The 15,799-nt window shown below is 43.7% G+C and overlaps 1 protein-coding gene across 2 annotated transcripts in view; it reads right to left on the bottom strand.

Annotated features, from left to right (window-relative positions):
• Positions 1–15,799, bottom strand: part of mctp2b (multiple C2 domains, transmembrane 2b) — a 161,112-nt gene that overhangs the window by 104,615 nt on the left and 40,698 nt on the right. Inside the window, exons 3-4 of one of the 2 annotated variants that reach the window (XM_041869467.2) lie at positions 12,775–12,834; positions 7,016–7,142 (exon numbers count right to left, since the gene is read on the bottom strand). In XM_041869467.2, the coding sequence (XP_041725401.1) occupies positions 7,016–7,142; positions 12,775–12,834 (187 nt within the window). The remainder of the gene's footprint in view (positions 1–7,015; positions 7,143–12,774; positions 12,835–15,799) is intronic. The other variant, XM_041869468.2, reaches the window with a different exon arrangement.

Genomic DNA, 15,799 nt, shown 5'->3' with positions numbered 1-15,799 from the left:
AACCCTGCCGTTGCAAACGCCATGCTCTATCAACTGAGCTACATCCCTGCCGGCCATTCCCTCCCCTACCCTGGACGACGCTGGGCCAATTGTGCGTCGCCCCATGGGTCTCCCGGTCGTGGCCGGCTACGACAGAGCCTGGATTCGGGAGTACTGTTTCAATTATGATTAACTTCCAAACCATACAGCTATCGCTAAACGCACAGATACCCCTATACTCTGTGCATTTTCAAAGGGGGTGACACTCTAGATCCAAACTGTTACAGACCCATATCCATCCTGCCCTGCCTTTCAAAAGTTTTTGAAAGCCAAGTCAACAAACAGATCACCAACCATTTCGAATCCCACCGTACCTTCTCTGCTATGCAATCCGGTTTCCGAGCTGGTCATGGGTGCACTTCAGCCACGCTCAAGGTCCTAAATGATATTATAACCGCGATCGATAATAGACAGTACTGTGCAGCCGTTTTCATTGACCTGGCCAAGGCTTTCGACTCTGTCAACCACCGCATTCTTATTGGCAGACTAAATAGCCTTGGTTTCTCTAATGACTGCCTCGCCTGGTTCACCAACTACTTCTCAGATAGAGTTCAATGTGTCAAATCGGAGGGCCTGTTGTCTGGACCTATGGCAGTCTCTATGGGGGTGCCACAGGGTTCAATTCTTGGGCCAACTCTTTTCTCTGTGTATATCAATGACGTCGCTCTTGCTGCTGGTGACTCTCAGATCCACCTCTACGCAGACGACACCATTTTGTATACATCTGGCCCTTCATTGGACACTGTGTTAACAAACCTCCAAACGAGCTTCAATTCCATACAACACTCCTTCAGTAGCCTCCAACTGCTCTTAAACACTAGTAAAACAAAATGCATGCTCTTCAACCGAACGCTGCTTGCACCCGCCCACCCGACTAGAATCACTACTCTAGACGGGTCTGACCTAGAGTACGTGGACAACTACAAATATCTAGGTGTCTGGTTAGACTGTAAACTCTCCTTCCAGACTCACATTAAGAATCTCCAATCCAAAGTTAAATCTAGAATCGGTTTCCTATTTCGCAACAAAGCCTCCTTCACTCATGCTGCCAAACATGCCCTTGTAAAACTGACTATCCTACCGATCCTTGACTTCGCGATGTCATTTACAAAATAGCCTCCAACACTCTACTCAGCAAATTGGATGTTGTCTATCACAGTGCCATCCGTTTTGTCTCCAAAGCCCCATATAATACCCACCACTGTGACCTGTACGCTCTTGTTGGCTGGTCCTCACTACATATTCGTCGCCAAACCCACTGGCTCCAGGCCATCTATAAATCACTGCTAGGCAAATCCCCGCCTTATCTTAGCTCATTGGTCACCATAGCAACACCCACCCGTAGTCTGCGCTCCAGCGGGTATATCTCACTGGTCATCCCCAAAGCCAACACCTCCTTTGGCCGCAATTCCTTCCAGTTCTCTGCTGCCAATGACTGGAACAAACTGCAAAAATCTCTGAAGCTGGAGACGCTTATCTCCCTCACTAACTTTAGGCATCAGTTGTCAGAGCACCTTACCGATCACTGCACCTGTACACAGCCCATCTGAAATTAGCCCGCCCAACTACCTCATCCCTATATTGTTATTTATTTTGCTCATCTGTACCCCAGTATCTCTATTTGCACATCATCTCTTGCACATCATTCCAGTGTTAATACTAAATTGTAATTATTTTGCACTATAGCCTATTTTATTGCCTTACCTCCATAACTTGCTAAATTTGCACACTGTATATTAATTGTATTTCTGTTGTATTTTTTTGATTTTTGTTTTGTTTTACCCCATATGTAACTCTGTGTTGTTGTTTTTATCGCACTGCTATGCTTTATCTTGGCCAGGTCGCAGTTGTAAATGAGAACTTGTTCTCAACTGGTTTACCTGGTTAAATAAAGGTGAAATAAAAAATAAAATAAAAATTTAACAATAGCAGTACAATTTAGAAGCCAATCACAATAGAAACAGTTTGGCATGACAATGCACCACTACATGAACCAGAAACCATATATAAATAGAAACATAATGTCTCTTAGAAATTGCAACTCCCAAACATTCCAATCCATGTTTACTTTTCACAAAAATCTCTTTCAAATAGTAAATATCCTCGACAGGTTTTATAAAATGCACGGTGGTTGCATTTCATCTGCTACTACAGAACACTTACTTAGCAATATAAAAATCATAAAACAAACAAGAAAAGCGCCATGTGTCAGACAGCATGAAAGCCATTTTACACACACTCTTTCACACAAACACCGCAAAAATTTTTTTTTTTAAACAGTAACACTCAATTATCATGATAATCATTTAAAAGATATTAATCAAAACAAAAATGAGGGAACAAACATGATGCCCAAAACTAATTGCTGTTGTTCTTAGTCCAGATAAGACACAGGTGTATGACAGATGGGTTTAACAACGGCTTACGTCTTTTGGTTAGTAAGTCAGTCATTCCAAGCGTGATGTGTGCCTTGAACATCCGAACACAACCCAAACATGGAAAATGCTGAACAATCAGTGGGAAATCTCAGCTCACCTGTTCAAAATCCTGCAAGAAATTCCTCACCCGTCTTTCTCACATTCTAAAAACACTCCAAACTCATGATCTCTCTCTGTCAATAGACTTCATACACCCTGTTACCTGTCTGTCAACAGACTTCATACACCCCCTGTTACCTGTCTGTCAATAGACTTCATACACCCTGTTACCTGTCTGTCAATAGGCTTCATACACCCTGTTACCTGTCTGTCAATAGACTTCATACACCCTGTTACCTGTCTGTCAATAGACTTCATACACCCCCTGTTACCTGTCTGTCAATAGACTTCATACACCCTGTTACCTGTCTGTCAATAGACTTCATACACCCTGTTACCTGTCTGTCAATAGACTTCATACACCCTGTTACCTGTCTGTCAATAGACTTCATACACCCTGTTACCTGTCTGTCAATAGACTTCATACACCCTGTTACCTGTCTGTCAATAGACTTCATACACCCCCCTGTTACCTGTCTGTCAATAGACTTCATACACCCCTGTTACCTGTCTGTCAATAGACTTCATACACCCCCCTGTTACCTGTCTGTCAATAGACTTCATACACCCTGTTACCTGTCTGTCAATAGACTTCATACACCCTGTTACCTGTCTGTCAATAGACTTCATACACCCCTGTTACCTGTCTGTCAATAAACTTCATACACCCCCTGTTACCTGTCTGTCAATAGACTTCATACACCCTGTTACCTGTCTGTCAATAGACTTCATACACCCTGTTACCTGTCTGTCAATAGACTTCATACACCCCCTGTTACCTGTCTGTCAATAGACTTCATACACCCCTGTTACCTGTCTGTCAATAGACTTCATACACCCTGTTACCTGTATGTCAATAGACTTCATACACCCTGTTACCTGTCTGTCAATAGACTTCATACACCCCTGTTACCTGTCTGTCAATAGACTTCATACACCCTGTTACCTGTCTGTCAATAGACTTCATACACCCTGTTACCTGTCTGTCAATAGACTTCATACACCCTGTTACCTGTCTGTCAATAGACTTCATACACCCCCTGTTACCTGTCTGTCAATAGACTTCATACACCCTGTTACCTGTCTGTCAATAGACTTCATACACCCTGTTACCTGTCTGTCAATAGACTTCATACACCCCCTGTTACCTGTCTGTCAATAGACTTCATACACCCTGTTACCTGTCTGTCAATAGACTTCATACACCCTGTTACCTGTATGTCAATAGACTTCATACACCCTGTTACCTGTCTGTCAATAGACTTCATACACACCCTGTTACCTGTCTGTCAATAGACTTCATACACCCTGTTACCTGTCTGTCAATAGACTTCATACACCCTGTTACCTGTCTGTCAATAGACTTCATACACCCTGTTACCTGTCTGTCAATAGACTTCATACACCCTGTTACCTGTCTGTCAATAGACTTCATACACCCTGTTACCTGTCTGTCAATAGACTTCATACACCCTGTTACATTTACATTACATTTACATTTTAGTCATTTAGCAGACGCTCTTATCCAGAGCGACTTACAGTTAGTGAGTGCATTCATTATTATTTTATTTTTTCATACTGGCCCCCGTGGGAATCGAACCCACAACCCTGCCGTTGCAAACGCCATGCTCTATCAACTGAGCTACATCCCTGCCGGCCATTCCCTCCCCTACCCTGGACGACGCTGGGCCAATTGTGCGTCGCCCCATGGGTCTCCCGGTCGTGGCCGGCTACGACAGAGCCTGGATTCGGAAGTACTGTTTCAATTATGATTAACTTCCAAACCATACAGCTATCGCTAAACGCACAGATACCCCTATACTCTGTGCATTTAACAATAGCAGTACAATTTAGAAGCCAATCACAATAGAAACAGTTTGGCATGACATTGCACCACTACATGAACCAGAAACCATATATAAATAGAAACATAATGTCTCTTAGAAATTGCAACTTCCAAACATTCCAATCCATGTTTACTTTTCACAAAAATCTCTTTCAAATAGTAAATATCCTCGACAGGTTTTATAAAATGCACGGTGGTTGCATTTCATCTGCTACTACAGAACACTTACTTAGCAATATAAAAATCATAAAACAAACAAGAAAAGCGCCACGTGTCAGACAGCATGAAAGCCATTTTACACACACTCTTTCACACAAACACCGCAAAAAAATTTTTTTTTAAACAGTAACACTCAATTATCATGATAATCATTTAAAAGATATTAATCAAAACAAAAATGAGGGAACAAACATGATGCCCAAAACTAATTGCTGTTGTTCTTAGTCCAGATAATACACAGGTGTATGACAGATGGGTTTAACAACGGCTTACGTCTTTTGGTTAGTAAGTCAGTCATTCCAAGCGTGATGTGTGCCTTGAACATCCGAACACAACCCAAACATGGCAAATGCTGAACAATCAGTGGGAAATCTCAGCTCACCTGTTCAAAATCCTGCAAGAAATTCCTCACCCGTCTTTCTCACATTCTAAAAACACTCCAAACTCATGATCTCTCTCTGTCAATAGACTTCATACACCCTGTTACCTGTCTGTCAACAGACTTCATACACCCTGTTACCTGTCTGTCAATAGACTTCATACACCCCCTGTTACCTGTCTGTCAATAGACTTCATACACCCTGTTACCTGTCTGTCAATAGACTTCATACACCCTGTTACCGGTCTGTCCATAGACTTCATACACCCTGTTACCTGTCTGTCAATAGACTTCATACACCCTGTTACCTGTCTGTCAATAGACTTCATACACCCTGTTACCTGTCTGTCAATAGACTTCATACACCCTGTTACCTGTCTGTCAATAGACTTCATACACCCCCTGTTACCTGTCTGTCAATAGACTTCATACACCCTGTTACCTGTCTGTCAATAGACTTCATACACCCTGTTACCTGTCTGTCAATAGACTTCATACACCCCCCTGTTACCTGTCTGTCAATAGACTTCATACACCCTGTTACCTGTCTGTCAATAGACTTCATACACCCTGTTACCTGTCTGTCAATAGACTTCATACACCCTGTTACCTGTCTGTCAATAGACCTCATACACCCTGTTACCTGTCTGTCAATAGACTTCATACACCCTGTTACCTGTCTGTCAATAGACTTCATACACCCTGTTACCTGTCTGTCAATAGACTTCATACACCCTGTTACCTGTCTGTCAATAGACTTCATACACCCTGTTACCTGTCTGTCAATAGACTTCATACACCCTGTTACCTGTCTGTCAATAGACTTCATACACCCTGTTACCTGTCTGTCAACAGACTTCATACACCCTGTTACCTGTCTGTCAATAGACTTCATACACCCTGTTACCTGTCTGTCAATAGACTTCATACACCTTGTTACCTGTCTGTCAATAGACTTCATACACCCCCTGTTACCTGTCTGTCAATAGACTTCATACACCCTGTTACCTGTCTGTCAATAGACTTCATACACCCTGTTACCTGTCTGTCAATAGGCTTCATGTAGGCAATGAAAATGCCACAGGTCAATGAGACCTGGTTTCCCATCAGTGCTTTACAAGTAAAGGTCCTCCCCCACACAGACAGACACACAGTATTGCTCACTATTAAAGATGCTCCCACACAGACAGACACACAGTATTGCTCACTAGTAAAGGTCCTCCCCCACAGACAGACACACAGTATTGCTCACTAGTAAAGATCCTCCCCCACAGACAGACACACAGTATTGCTCACTAGTAAAGATCCTCCCACACAGACAGACACACAGTATTGCTCACTAGTAAAGGTCCTCCCCCACAGACAGACACACAGTATTGCTCACTAGTAAAGATCCCCCCACACAGACAGACACACAGTATTGCTCACTAGTAAAGATGCTCCCACACAGACAGACACACAGTATTGCTCACTAGTAAAGATCCCCCCACACAGACAGACACACAGTATTGCTCACTAGCTGGGACTGTGGGAGGATCTTTTCATTTAACTGCACTGCATGGACTGTCTCATTATAAGGTGTAACAACAGTCTTACCACAGCGGTCTCTGATGACCAGGTTTTATGTGTTATGAAGTGTAACAACAGTCTTACCACAGCGGTCTCTGATGACCAGGTTTTATGTGTTATGAAGTGTAACAACAGTCTTACCACAGAGGTATCTGATGACCAGGTTTTATGTGTTATGAAGTGTAACAACAGTCTTACCACAGAGGTATCTGATGACCAGGTTTTATGTGTTATGAAGTGTAACAACAGTCTTACCACAGAGGTATCTGATGACCAGGTTTTATGTGTTATGAAGTGTAACAACAGTCTTACCGCAGCGGTCTCTGATGACCAGGTTTTATGTGTTATGAAGTGTAACAACAGTCTTACCACAGAGGTATCTGATGACCAGGTTTTATGTGTTATTAAGTGTAACAACAGTCTTACCACAGCGGTCTCTGATGACCAGGTTGCGTCCCTCCTTCAGGTTGATAGAGAGGAGGAAGGTCCTCTGGGTCTCTCTGGTGCTTTCTGATACACTCAGCATCTCAGTAGGACTCCCCATCTCAAACTGCTGGAGTACATAGATGAAGGGTCACTTTTATATTTCTAGATTCATTATCCAAGTCCTGGATTCTCCAGAATAAACCACAACTCAGTAGACTTCCATAAATACAGGTAGCTGCCAAAGTAAAGGAAACACTTGAGTAAATGAGGGATACAAAGTATATTGAAAGCAGTAACCACAGGTGTGGTTCCTGAGTTCATTAAGCAATTAACACATCCCATAATGCTTAGGGTCATGTAGAACACGTCCAGTTGTTATTTTGGTTACCATGGCTAGAAGAAGAGATCTCAGTGACTTAGAAAGAGGGGTCTCAAAGGACCATAGGGGGATTAAAGGGCGTGTCTCAGTCACCAGATCTCAACCCAATTGAACACTTCTGGGAGATTCTGGAGCGGCGCCTGAGACAGCGTTTTCCACCACCATGAACAAAACACCAAATGATGGAATTTATCATGGAAGAATGGAGTCTCATCCCTCCAATAGAGTTCCAGACACTCGTAGTAAAAACGGTTCCAAAAAGGTTTTTCGGCTGTCCCCATAGGAGAACCCTTTTGGGTTCCATGTAGAACACTCTGTAGAAAGGGTTCAACATGGAACCAAAAAGGGTTCTTCAAAGAGTTCTCCTATGGGGACAGCCGAAGAACCCTTGCAGGTTCTACATAGCAACTTTTTTCTAAGAGTGTATGACAAGGCGAATTGAAGCTGTTCTGGCTCGTGGCCCAACGCCCTATTCAGACACTTTATGTTGGTACACTATATGTACAAAAGTATGTGGACACCCCTTCAAATTAGTGGATTCAGCTATTTCAGCCACACCCGTTGCTGACAGGTGTATAAAATCGAGCACACAGCCATGCAATCTCCATAGACAAACATTGGCAGTAGAATGGCCTTACTGAAGAGCTCAGTGACTTTCAACATGGCACCGTCATAGGATGCCACCTTTCCAACAAGTCAGTTCGTCAAATTTCTGCCCTGCTAGAGCTGCCCCGGTCAACTGCAAGTGCTGTTGTTGTGAAGTGGAAACGTCTAGGAGCAACAACGGCTCAGCCGCGAAGTGGTAGGCCACACAAGCTGACAGAACGGGACCGCCGAGTGCTGAAGTGCGTAGCACGTAAAAATCGTCTGTCCTCGGTTGCAACACTCACTACCGAGTTCCAAACTGCCTCTTGAAGCAATGTCAGCACAAGAACTGTTCGTTGGGAGCTTCATGAAATGGGTTTCCATGGCCGAGCAGCTGCACACAAGCCTAAGATCACCATGCGCAATGCCAAGCGTCGGCTGGAGTGGTGTAAAGCTCGCCGCCATTGGACTCTGGAGCAGTGGAAACGCGTTCTCTGGAGTGATGAATCACGTTTCACCATCTGGCATTCCGACTGGGAATCTGGCGGATTCCAGGAGAACGCTACCTGCCCCAATGCATAGTGCCACCTGTAAAGTTTGGTGGAGGAGGAATAATGGTCTGGGGCTGTTTTTCATGGTTCAGGCTCCTTGGTTCCAGTGAAGGGAAATCTTAATGCTACAGCATACAATGACATTCTAGATGATACTGTGTTTCCAACTTTGTGGCAACAGTTTGGGGAAGGCCCTTTCCTGTTTCAGCATGACAATGCCCCCGTGCACAAAGCGAGGTCCATACAGAAATGGTTTGTTGAGATCGGTGTGGAAGAACTTGACTGGCATGCACAGAGCCCTGACCTCAACCCCACTGAACACCTTTGGGATGAATTGGAACGCCGACTGCGAGCCAGGCATAATTGCCCAACATCAGTGCCCGACCTCACTAATGTTCTTGTGGCTGAATGGAAGCAAGTCCCCGCAGCAATGTTCCAACATCTAGTGGAAAGCCTTCCCAGAAGAGTGGAGGCTGTTATAGCAGCAAAGGGGGGACCAACTCCATATTAATGGATGTGATTTTGGAATGAGATGTTTGACGAGCAGGTGTCCACATACTGTTGGTCATGTAGTGTATTTCTTTATTTTGACAGTTACCTGTACATACTAAACTAAAGCTCAACATCAAGTTTCTCAGATACATATTAAGCTTAGCCCTAGAAAGTGTTAATTAGGTTTTTCTATTACATTGTCTTGATGTTTGATCTATTGTCTGAGTACAGGAGTTTTGCTGGCGTTTCTTTGCTGTCTATGTCATTGAGATGCCATGGGTAATACTCATGGGTTTTAAGCCTCACCACCACAATATCAATACATAGAATAAACCCAGGTCCTCTGATACAGCCCAGCTCAGAGCTCTAACTCTGATACAGCCCAGCTCAGAGCTCTAACTCTGATACAGCCCAGCTCAGAGCTCTAACCCTGATACAGCCCAGCTCAGAGCTCTAACTCTGATACAGCCCAGCTCAGAGCTCTAACCCTGATACAGCCCAGCTCAGAGCTCTAACTCTGATACAGCCCAGCTCAGAGCTCTAACTCTGATACAGCCCAGCTCAGAGCTCTAACCCTGATACAGCCCAGCTCAGAGCTCTAACTCTGATACAGCCCAGCTCAGAGCTCTAACTCTGATACAGCCCAGCTCAGAGCTCTAACCCTGATACAGCCCAGCTCAGAGCTCTAACTCTGATACAGCCCAGCTCAGAGCTCTAACTCTGATACAGCCCAGCTCAGAGCTCTAACCCTGATACAGCCCAGCTCAGAGCTCTAACTCTGATACAGCCCAGCTCAGAGCTCTAACTCTGATACAGCCCAGCTCAGAGCTCTAACTCTGATACAGCCCAGCTCAGAGCTCTAACTCTGATACAGCCCAGCTCAGAGCTCTAACCCTGATACAGCCCAGCTCAGAGCTCTAACCCTGATACAGCCCAGCTCAGAGCTCTAACCCTGATACAGCCCAGCTCAGAACTCTAACTCTGATACAGCCCAGCTCAGAGCTCTAACTCTGATACAGCCCAGCTCAGAGCTCTAACTCTGATACAGCCCAGCTCAGAGCTCTAACCCTGATACAGCCCAGCTCAGAGCTCTAACCCTGATACAGCCCAGCTCAGAGCTCTAACCCTGATACAGCCCAGCTCAGAGCTCTAACTCTGATACAGCCCAGCTCAGAGCTCTAACCCTGATACAGCCCAGCTCAGAGCTCTAACTCTGATACAGCCCAGCTCAGAGCTCTAACCCTGATACAGCCCAGCTCAGAGCTCTAACTCTGATACAGCCCAGCTCAGAGCTCTAACCCTGATACAGCCCAGCTCAGAGCTCTAACCCTGATACAGCCCAGCTCAGAGCTCTAACTCTGATACAGCCCAGCTCAGAGCTCTAACCCTGATACAGCCCAGCTCAGAGCTCTAACCCTGATACAGCCCAGCTCAGAGCTCTAACCCTGATACAGCCCAGCTCAGAGCTCTAACTCTGATACAGCCCAGCTCAGAGCTCTAAGTCTGATACAGCCCAGCTCAGAGCTCTAACTCTGATACAGCCCAGCTCAGAGCTCTAACTCTGATACAGCCCAGCTCAGAGCTCTAACTCTGATACAGCCCAGCTCAGAGCTCTAACTCTGATACAGCCCAGCTCAGAGCTCTAACTCTGATACAGCCCAGCTCAGAGCTCTAACTCTGATACAGCCCAGCTCAGAGCTCTAACCCTGATACAGCCCAGCTCAGAGCTCTAACTCTGATACAGCCCAGCTCAGAGCTCTAACCCTGATACAGCCCAGCTCAGAGCTCTAACTCTGATACAGCCCAGCTCAGAGCTCTAACTCTGATACAGCCCAGCTCAGAGCTCTAACCCTGATACAGCCCAGCTCAGAGCTCTAACCCTGATACAGCCCAGCTCAGAGCTCTAACCCTGATACAGCCCAGCTCAGAGCTCTAACTCTGATACAGCCCAGCTCAGAGCTCTAACTCTGATACAGCCCAGCTCAGAGCTCTAACCCTGATACAGCCCAGCTCAGAGCTCTAACTCTGATACAGCCCAGCTCAGAGCTCTAACTCTGATACAGCCCAGCTCAGAGCTCTAACCCTGATACAGCTCAGAGCTCTAACTCTGATACAGCCCAGCTCAGAGCTCTAACCCTGATACAGCTCAGAGCTCTAACTCTGATACAGCCCAGCTCAGAGCTCTAACCCTGATACAGCCCAGCTCAGAGCTCTAACTCTGATACAGCCCAGCTCAGAGCTCTAACTCTGATACAGCCCAGCTCAGAGCTCTAACCCTGATACAGCCCAGCTCAGAGCTCTAACCCTGATACAGCCCAGCTCAGAGCTCTAACCCTGATACAGCCCAGCTCAGAGCTCTAACTCTGATACAGCCCAGCTCAGAGCTCTAACTCTGATACAGCCCAGCTCAGAGCTCTAACCCTGATACAGCTCAGAGCTCTAACTCTGATACAGCCCAGCTCAGAGCTCTAACCCTGATACAGCTCAGAGCTCTAACTCTGATACAGCCCAGCTCAGAGCTCTAACCCTGATACAGCCCAGCTCAGAGCTCTAACTCTGATACAGCCCAGCTCAGAGCTCTAACTCTGATACAGCCCAGCTCAGAGCTCTAACCCTGATACAGCCCAGCTCAGAGCTCTAACTCTGATACAGCCCAGCTCAGAGCTCTAACTCTGATACAGCCCAGCTCAGAGCTCTAACCCTGATACAGCCCAGCTCAGAGCTCAGAGCTCTAACCCTGATACAGCCCAGCTCAGAGCTCTAACTCTGATACAGCCCAGCTCAGAGCTCAGAGCTCTAACTCTGATACAGCCCAGCTCAGAGCTCAGAGCTCTAACCCTGATACAGCCCAGCTCAGAGCTCTAACTCTGATACAGCCCAGCTCAGAGCTCTAACTCTGATACAGCCCAGCTCAGAGCTCTAACTCTGATACAGCCCAGCTCAGAGCTCTAACCCTGATACAGCCCAGCTCAGAGCTCTAACTCTGATACAGCCCAGCTCAGAGCTCTAACTCTGATACAGCCCAGCTCAGAGCTCTAACTCTGATACAGCCCAGCTCAGAGCTCTAACTCTGATACAGCCCAGCTCAGAGCTCTAACTCTGATACAGCCCAGCTCAGAGCTCTAACTCTGATACAGCCCAGCTCAGAGCTCTAACTCTGATACAGCCCAGCTCAGAGCTCTAACTCTGATACAGCCCAGCTCAGAGCTCTAACCGTGATACAGCCCAGCTCAGAGCTCTAACTCTGATACAGCCCAGCTCAGAGTTCTAACCTTGTCAGTCAGCCAGCCAGCCAGTCAGTCAGTCAACCATCCAGTCAGTCAGCCAGCGAATCAGCCAGTCAGTCAACCATCCAGTTAGTCAGCCAGCGAATCAGCCAGTCAGTCAACCAGCCAGCCGGCTCAGGTGAACAGTTTTTTATTTTATTTTATTTTACCTTTATTTAACTAGGCAAGTCAGTTAAGAACAAATTCTTATTTACAATGACGGCCTACACCGGCCAAACCCAGACGACGCTGGGCCAATTGTGCGCCGCCCTATGGGACTCCCAATCACGGCCGGTTGTGATACAGCCTGGAATCGAACCAGGGGGTCTGTAGTGACGCCTCAAGCACTGAGATGCAGAGCCTTAGACCGCTGCGCCACTCGGGAGCCCAGTGGTGAACTATATGGGGAATAGGGCTCCATTTGGGACGCAGCGTTAGACTGCTCCATTTGGCTGTGGTACATTGTGTCCTCGATTCAGAACTTACACTGTTGTTCTCCATGTCTTGTGATGTTTGGGTCTCAAGGTCATGGCTGTCACCGTTCTCCTGTTGAGATAGACACATGTTCATTCCATTAACAAACACAACAGTCATAACCCACCAGATCCAGCATTATCCTGTTATACCAAAGCCTGGGAGAAACAACGGCACAAAGATTTTCAGATCAAGTCCATGTAACAACTTTGACCTATATTGTAACAGCAAAATTATCTTGCAGCAACAGGATTTTAAAGTTTAGTCCACAATGTTGCTTATCGGTGGTTAGGCTATTAGCTGGACAAAAGTATGCTAGATGAAAAGTGCAATACTGTTAATATAATCATGTGGTAGTGTGGGGTTTCAGTGAATTTATGTAGATCACGAAGCTCATCTGCATTTCCTGCAATGCAGGAAAATGTTCAGCAACAAAAGAGTGATCAAATGAAGCTCCTCCACCTGTAAGCTCTAGCCGGTGCTTGGCAGCCAGTTTCTGTTATTTCCTGTCTTGGATTCTACTCTCCATCTCCATGTAGTTATGAAACATTCCTCTGCTGTGGGATTGAAAGAATGATAAGCCACATAACTGAGATTAATTACTGAAGAATTTGACTTCTCTCTTTGTAGCTGACAAACTACTGCTGCAGTACTGTAATAATAAAACAAACTACTGCTGCAGTACTGTAATAATAAAACAAACTACTGCTGCAGTACTGTAATAATAAAACAAACTACTGCTGCAGTACTGTAATAATAAAACAAACTACTGCTGCAGTACTGTAATAATAAAACAAACTACTGCTGCAGTACTGTAATAATAAAACAAACTACTGCTGCAGTACTGTAATAATAAAACAAACTACTGCTGCAGTACTGTAATAATAAAACAAACTACTGCTGCAGTACTGTAATAATAAAACAAACTACTGCTGCAGTACTGTGATAATAAAACAAACTACTGCTGCAGTACTGTAATAATAAAACTAACTACTGCTGCAGTACTGTAATAATAAAACAAACTACTGCTGCAGTACTGTGATAATAAAACAAACTACTGCTGCAGTACTGTAAGACTAAAACAAACTACTGCTGCAGTACTGTAATAATAAAACAAACTACTGCTGCAGTACTGTAATAATAAAACAAACTACTGCTGCAGTACTGTAATAATAAAACAAACTACTGCTGCAGTACTGTAATAATAAAACAAACTACTGCTGCAGTACTGTAATAATAAAACAAACTACTGCTGCAGTACTGTAATAATAAAACAAACTACTGCTGCAGTACTGTAAGACTAAAACAAACTACTGCTGCAGTACTGTAAGACTAAAACAAACTACTGCTGCAGTACTGTAATACTAAAACAAACTACTGCTGCAGTACTGTAAGACTAAAACAAACTACTGCTGCAGTACTGTAAGACTAAAACAAACTACTGCTGCAGTACTGTAATAATAAAACAAACTACTGCTGCAGTACTGTAATAATAAAACAAACTACTGCTGCAGTACTGTAATAATAAAACAAACTACTGCTGCAGTACTGTAATAATAAAACAAACTACTGCTGCAGTACTGTAATAATAAAACAAACTACTGCTGCTGTACTGTAATAATAAAACAAACTACTGCTGCAGTACTGTAATAATAAAACAAACTACTGCTGCAGTACTGTAATAATAAAACAAACTACTGCTGCAGTACTGTAATAATAAAACAAACTACTGCTGCAGTACTGTAATAATAAAACAAACTACTGCTGCAGTACTGTAATAATAAAACAAACTACTGCTGCAGTACTGTAATAATAAAACAAACTACTGCTGCAGTACTGTAATAATAAAACAAACTACTGCTGCAGTACTGTAATAATAAAACAAACTACTGCTGCAGTACTGTAATAATAAAACAAACTACTGCTGCAGTACTGTAATAATAAAACAAACTACTGCTGCAGTACTGTAATAATAAAACAAACTACTGCTGCAGTACTGTAATAATAAAACAAACTACTGCTGCAGTACTGTAAGACTAAAACAAACTACTGCTGCAGTACTGTAATAATAAAACAAACTACTGCTGCAGTACTGTAATAATAAAACAAACTACTGCTGCAGTACTGTAAGACTAAAACAAACTACTGCTGCAGTACTGTAAGACTAAAACAAACTACTGCTGCAGTACTGTAAGACTAAAACAAACTACTGCTGCAGTACTGTAAGACTAAAACAATCTACTGCTGCAGTACTGTAAGACTAAAACAAACTACTGCTGCAGTACTGTAATAATAAAACAAACTACTGCTGCAGTACTGTAATAATAAAACAAACTACTGCTGCAGTACTGTAATAATAAAACAAACTACTGCTGCAGTACTGTAATAATAAAACAAACTACTGCTGCAGTACTGTAATAATAAAACAAACTACTGCTGCAGTACTGTAATAATAAAACAAACTACTGCTGCAGTACTGTAATAATAAAACAAACTACTGCTGCAGTACTGTAATAATAAAACAAACTACTGCTGCAGTACTGTAAGACTAAAACAAACTACTGCTGCAGTACTGTAATAATAAAACAAACTACTGCTGCAGTACTGTAATAATAAAACAAACTACTGCTGCAGTACTGTAATAATAAAACAAACTACTGCTGCAGTACTGTAATAATAAAACAAACTACTGCTGCAGTACAGTAAGACTAAAACAAACTACTGCTGCAGTACTGTAATACTAAAACAAACTACAGCTGCAGTACTGTAATAATAAAACAAACTACTGCTGCAGTACTGTAAGACTAAAACAAACTACTGCTGCAGTACTGTAATAATAAAACAAACTACTGCTGCAGTACTGTAATAATAAAACAAACTACTGCTGCAGTACTGTAATAATAAAACAAACTACTGCTGCAGTACTGTAATAATAAAACAAACTACTGCTGCAGTACTGTAATAATAAAACAAACTACTGCTGCAGTACTGTAATAATAAAACAAACTACTGCTGCAGTACTGTAATAATAAAACAA

This window comes from Coregonus clupeaformis, unplaced genomic scaffold, assembly GCF_020615455.1.
Source record: "Coregonus clupeaformis isolate EN_2021a unplaced genomic scaffold, ASM2061545v1 scaf0050, whole genome shotgun sequence".
Taxonomy (NCBI): Eukaryota; Metazoa; Chordata; class Actinopteri; order Salmoniformes; family Salmonidae; genus Coregonus; species Coregonus clupeaformis.
The sequence above is the reverse complement of the archived record's forward strand: the minus strand, read 5'-3'. Positions and strand labels throughout refer to the sequence as shown.